Below are 6,268 nucleotides of genomic sequence, written 5' to 3'. Positions count from 1 at the left end.
CGACACAAGATCACCTCCTCCAATGCCCCCTCCCCTCTCAAAAGATCTTTGTCTTGTAAATTATTTGTTGACCCTACCAGTGCTGGTGCCATGTAAAAAGCATCCAGTCCACACTGTAAAGTGGTTGACATTTGGAAGGGCATCCATCTGTAAAAACCTTGCCTGTGCTGATGCCTTGTAAAAAGCACTCAGTCTACTCTGTGAGGTGGTTGGTGTTAAGAAGGGCATCCAGCTGTAAAAACCATGCCAAAACAGACACTGAAGCCTGGTGCAGTCTTCTGCCTAACCAGCTCCTGTCAAACTGTTGAACCCATGCCAGTATGGAAAGCAGATTTTAAATGATGATGATAATGATGATTGAGTTTTGCGTTTCAGATTTCAACCTTTTTTTATTGCATATTTGTAAAAGAACTTACCACTTTTTACTTCTGATAAACAAACCTTGTAACTGCTGACCTGGTTGTAAAACATTATTTTTCATATCATCAGTGTTTTAAGATGAAAAGGTGGAGTTTGAAGGAGATGTTATTTGTAAGAAATCAAATGACTGCACAGTGACCTATTCCCCTTAGACATCTCAGAATACTACTACCACATCATTCTTGAAATGTTACCCCACTTAAATAAATATAAACATAAATACTATATTATGTATAAAAATCTAACAATATGAACTAGTACACACATGGCTATGTGGTTAAGTTTGCTTCACAGCTACATGGTTTTGGGTTCAGTCCCTCTACTCAACACCTTAGGCAATTGTATTCTACTATAGCACCAAGCAGACCAAAGCTGTACATGTGGATTTGATAGACAGAAATTAAAAGTACCTCATTTTATGACTGTATATATGTGTGTATATCCATCCATCTTCTCTGCCCATGATTCTTGGGAGGGTCATGGGAGTAGAGTCCTCAGGCATCATCTCCATAGGGTCCTATCAGAAGCAACCATCATTAGATTTTCAGGCTGTATTCCTAAGTGCAACCAACTGAGACTTTGGATATTATCCAATCATCTCAGTTTTGGTCTACCCCTAGATTTCCTGTTGGTTGGCTTGGCTTGAAGAGTCTGTCCTGCAGTTCTTTCTTGTAACATTTTAATCACATGACTGTAGCACCAGATCTGTGACCTCATAATGTAGAGAAATAGCAGTTTGAACTGAGGAGACTCCCTGATCTCTGAGCTACACACTCTTTTTGCGTACTGTTACACCAGAGACTCTTCAGAGAAACTCCTTTTCAGCTACTTGTATTTACAATCGTACTCTTTCAGTCATTACCCAATATTCATGACCATGGGTGGCGATAGGCACTAAAACTACATTGAAGATTGCAAGTTTGGCTTTTTTACTCCCTTTTGAGGATCAAATGCTGGAGCTGTTGCATTACTATGCTATCACCTGCAACTCAAGCATCCAGTTCAACCTCCTACCTTCCATCACTTGTGAATACAGCCCTAAGATACTTCTTCACTTCTCCCAGTGATATTCTGCTAACATGCAGAGTGCACTGGGACGTGTTTCTTGATAGGACCAATATCACAATCGTTACAACAAAAATTGTTATCTCTCCCTTGCAGCATTTAGCAGTGAACCCATTCAGTGCATGCTGGAGATCACTTTCTTATGCACAAAGTAACACCATGTTGTCTGCAGATATCAGCTGACAGATCCTACACCCACTGATTTTGATATCACTTCCACAATGGCCCTGCATGTCAATCCAATTCACAGAAACTACAAAAAAGGAGAGGTGATAAGATACATCCCTGCCAGAGTCCAACATCCATATTGAAAGGTTTCTACATAGTACCATTTACTTGAATAGAGACACCTGGGCATTTGTAAAGGGACTTCATGGCAACCAAAAAGTGTCCATTAATCCAAAATGCAGTGGAAATTATTTTGTTCAGTAATTTCATCTTTGGCTATAAAATGCTGTGGACAAAAGTGACTTAGTGTGGTGCTAGGTGCAAAAGAATCCCCTGATTTAACCAGGAAGTTAGAAACACCACCTGAGCAAAGAAGAAGGCTTACATAGCTTGGTTAGGAAACTAATCTCCTCTTTTACATAGGTGGTACACTGAAGCACAAAAAGTTGCCACAGAGCCTGTAAAAATGTCTGTAGCTGAGTCATCGGAGAACTTTAGGGTGAAGCTGGACTCAGACTTTAGATTGGCCAAAGAAGTATTCTGAAGACCATCCTCCGACTTTATAACAAAAAACCCTCTTCCACACCTGCTATTTAAGAACTCTACTGAGGTTCTTTCTATAGAGAAGAGTGTCCTCAGGGTAGGGGAGAAAATATTTTGCTGATCTCCTCAATCTAGTTGTGATATGCGTGTGTTAGTGTCTCCTTGTCTTAATATTACATGATAGTTCTAAGTGAGTGTCACTGTCATAGAATTAATGTTATATATATCCAATATTCTATGAAATCATATCTTGCCTTGGAGAAATATTACTTTAATTAGAAACAGGAGAGGTGACATTTGCCTAAATATGCAAGCATGGAAAAGTAGATGTTAGAACAATGATAATAATGATCAATAAGCTTCCTGTCCTCTAACATTGCTGAGATGCGCCCTCTGTAGCTCAGTAACAAATATGAAGGAACTGCAACTGTCATGCTCTGGCCAACTCCCCTGTTAGTCTGTGTAACAAACTATCCAGATTGTTAAACCGTATAATATACAATTAAGTACAAAATTATGGAATGAGCTTAGTGGTCCTCCAACTAGGGTGGGACCATGGTATTTGTGGTGCAATGTTCTGTGAATTAAAACTAGTGAGTTGGTTAACTATTATGTGCCATAATAGATCTAGAACTATTCAATAACATCAGTAGAGTGTTTAAAATTTTTTCTTCTAATAATTCTAAAATTTATTATTCAACTAATTAATTGTTTTCACCTGAATAATTTCCCTTGTTAAGTTCTTCGGTTGAAGTTTCTGTGAATTCCTGTTCAACATTGGCTCCTTTGTTGGCTTGTATATATATTTGTTAAATTTTTATGTTGATGACTGGAGGAATTCTAAGATTAAAGTCTCCCCTACATTGTGTGCTTGTACAAATGCACATGTTTTAAAACTAGTGCACAAAGGAAAAAGTATGCACACATTTTCAAGAAATTAAATTTTTTTAATTGAAGATGATTTTTCACTTAGATGTGCACATAACTTTGCAAAGAAAGAGAAAATTTGCACACAAGTAAATTTCTGCACACTCCCACTCACAGCAAAAAATTAGGAAGAACATTGTCCAAGATATTTTTGTCATTTCATTATATTTTTGTTTACATTGTTCTAAAATCTGAATTTAAAAAATTTTTTTAGACATATGCTGAGATGGACCCAACAACTGCAGCTCTTGAAAAGGAACATGAAGCGGTTAGATGAAAATATATTTCTGATTTCTTTAGTTATTGCTGATACTTAAGTCTCAAGTTAATTTTCTTGATTAATGAGTAATTTATTTCTCTATATAATGCTTATTCCTTTCAATAGTACTGTTTATTTAGATGTCAGTGTGTGATATATGTAACTACAAGAATATTTCAGTAAGACTTTGTCTGAATGCTATAAGGTTCACTAATTTCATTTGTTGTTTCATAATTGAAAACTTTTTTTATTCAGACAAGATTTACTTAAGAATGAAATTCTAGTTAGAATTACAAATAAACTATTTGCTTTTCTTAGTGTCTTTTGTTGTCAGCAGGAATGAATAAAACAAAATTTACAACCAAAGTATGTAGATCTAAATTTTATGTAACGCTAAATGTTTGTTATGAGAGTATCAGGCAGTGTTTAGATATTATTTTGGAGTAGTTTATCACTACAGAATAAAAAAAATATATAGAGAGAGAGAGATTGATTCAGCATGCTATTGTAGCTTGTAAAGAAAATCCCAGGATTAATCATTATCAATATTATCCATTGGTAGTTCTTGATAGATTAAGGATATTTTTGAAATATAAAACTAAACTATTAACTTGAGAATTTTGGTAAACATTTTGGAAGCTTTCTTTCATATTTCATCTTTTTTTTGTTATAGATCACAAAAGTCAAGTATATTGACAAAATACAGATTGGAAAATATGAAATAGATGCCTGGTATTTTTCACCTTACCCTGAAGAGTATGGAAAACAACCCAAATTATGGATTTGTGAATATTGTTTAAAATACATGCGTTTGGAAAAATCTTATCGATATCATCAGGTAAAGTGGAAAACTTGTTCACACCATCCAGTAAGACCAGCCTGATCTTTCTCTCTCCTCTTGTTTGATTTTGTATAAAACTGTATTTATTTTCTTATTGCAGAGTCAGTGCACATGGCGCTATCCTCCAGGAAAAGAGATTTACCGGAAAGGAACTATATCTGTTTTTGAAGTGGATGGAAAAGATAGTAAAGTAAACCTAAGTTTTATTATAGATATTTTATCATGTTCTTTCTTCCAATACAGTATTTTTATTGTTACTATAGTGAATGCTATTCTATATGAAAGCTGATTACTTTGCTTGTTCTAATATTTTACCTATTTTTTTCTTTTTTAGATCTACTGTCAGAACTTATGTCTTCTAGCAAAATTGTTTCTTGATCACAAAACCTTATACTTTGATGTGGAACCATTTCTTTTTTATATTCTCACTGAAGTTGATAGACAAGGTTGCCATTTAGTTGGTTACTTCTCAAAAGTAAGATGTTCAGCTTTTCTCTTAATTCTTCTGATTATCATTGTTATGTTGTGACTGTTAAGTCTGGCAATTAAAAAAAAAAAAATCTATCCTTACATGTCACAATTTGTAATTTTTATATCGTTGTATTGGATATATAATATAACAAAGTAGTGGAGAAGAAAGTATGTACACGACGCATCACTATTCCTATATCAAATGTTCACAGTGAACTGCTAGTTACATGAACTGCCAATCACTCACACTTAAAGGTTGGTTGGAATCCTTCCACAACGTCTCCCCTTTTTAGAATCAGTTTCCCTTATCTCCCCTTTTGAGAATTGAACTCCACTTTGAGTTTTAATATCACTTACATTTAGGGTTCAATTCCAGTGTTTCCATTCTTTTCCGTTTTCTAGTGCTATAACGTATAGTTTCAAATTGTTTGGGTGTTGGTACCTCAAACGTGTCATACAATACTTCCATAGGGATTTCATTTCTCATGACTGTATTTTCTGTGAATCTTTTCTTAAGCTGGTTAAAGTCTTTTGTATTCAGTCTTCTTTCCTTTTACCAGGAATATCATTTTCCAATTTGTTTAATTATCATACCGTCCTCCCAGCTTTCTTTACCATATCTATAGATTTAAAAAAAAACTTTGTCACCTAACTTGAAGAATTTTGAAGTATTTTTGTTGTTTGTGTTTTTTTTTTTTTTCACTTGGTATTAGCTTATCAAAAACAGATCTGACCTTTCTAGCAAACATCAGTTCTGTGGGTCACATGCCTGATGGTGTATTCGGATTAGGAGTTACTTGGTACACTCTTAGAAATTATTGGAGTGCAAAATCGTCCATCACTTCATTGTTCACCTTTTTCAATACCCTCTTGAAATGTCAACAAAATGCTCTGCTTGTCCATTTGACCAAGGATGACAGAGCAGAGTGGTGACATGTATGATAACAAATATTTTACAAAATTTTCTGAACTTGTCTGACATAAATTGAGTTCTATTATCTGACACAATGGTATCTGGAATACCATACCAGGTGAACAATTTATGTAAAAAAACTTATTGTAATCGCAGATGTTGGCTTTTTACATTTATGCACTTCCAGCTACTTTGAAAAAATATCCACCATGACAAGGTAATATGAACCCTTAAGGGGACCTGCATAATCAATATGCAGTCTGGCCCATGGAACACATCTGTTTTTGGCCACGGTTGCCATTTAGTGGTAGGTGATTTTTCAGCTAAAGCATACCCTCTGCATGCTTTCACTGATTCTTCAATGTCACAGCCCATTGCTGGCCAATATACATAACTTCTCACTAATGATTTCATTCTTGAAATCCTTGGGTGACCCATATGAAATTCCGTTAATAATTGCTTTTGTAGTGTGGCAAGCACTACGACTCTTTGTGCATACATCAACACATTGTCACACAATGAGAAATGGTTTGCATTTGTATTGTGCATATTTTTATCTCTTTTAGCCTTCAGTATTATTTTCATTTTGATAATAAATTTATCATTTTTTGATTTCAATTTTATGACTTGTAAAGTAACTGGCAGTTCATGAATGACATTA

At 34.8% G+C, this 6,268-nt stretch overlaps 3 protein-coding genes across 5 annotated transcripts in view; 2 read left to right on the top strand and 1 right to left on the bottom strand.

Moving 5' to 3' along the window:
- The window catches only part of LOC106869388 (fatty acyl-CoA reductase 1), a 422,225-nt gene that overhangs the window by 195,232 nt on the left and 220,725 nt on the right, over positions 1-6,268 (top strand). The gene's annotated exons all lie outside the window — the stretch shown is intronic.
- Positions 1-6,268, bottom strand: part of LOC106882603 (putative fatty acyl-CoA reductase CG5065) — a 125,191-nt gene that overhangs the window by 24,006 nt on the left and 94,917 nt on the right. The window lies entirely within an intron of this gene.
- The window catches only part of LOC106873138 (histone acetyltransferase KAT8), an 86,188-nt gene that overhangs the window by 53,430 nt on the left and 26,490 nt on the right, over positions 1-6,268 (top strand). For both annotated transcript variants that reach the window (XM_052969539.1, XM_052969537.1), the window contains 4 exons: positions 3,338-3,391; positions 4,056-4,220; positions 4,324-4,413; positions 4,558-4,698. In XM_052969539.1, the coding sequence (XP_052825499.1) occupies positions 3,338-3,391; positions 4,056-4,220; positions 4,324-4,413; positions 4,558-4,698 (450 nt within the window). The remainder of the gene's footprint in view (positions 1-3,337; positions 3,392-4,055; positions 4,221-4,323; positions 4,414-4,557; positions 4,699-6,268) is intronic.

The sequence above is a fragment of the Octopus bimaculoides genome, chromosome 7 (assembly GCF_001194135.2).
Source record: "Octopus bimaculoides isolate UCB-OBI-ISO-001 chromosome 7, ASM119413v2, whole genome shotgun sequence".
Taxonomy (NCBI): domain Eukaryota; kingdom Metazoa; phylum Mollusca; class Cephalopoda; order Octopoda; family Octopodidae; genus Octopus; species Octopus bimaculoides.
Note: the sequence above shows the minus strand (reverse complement) of the source record. Positions and strands in the feature narration are given on the sequence as shown.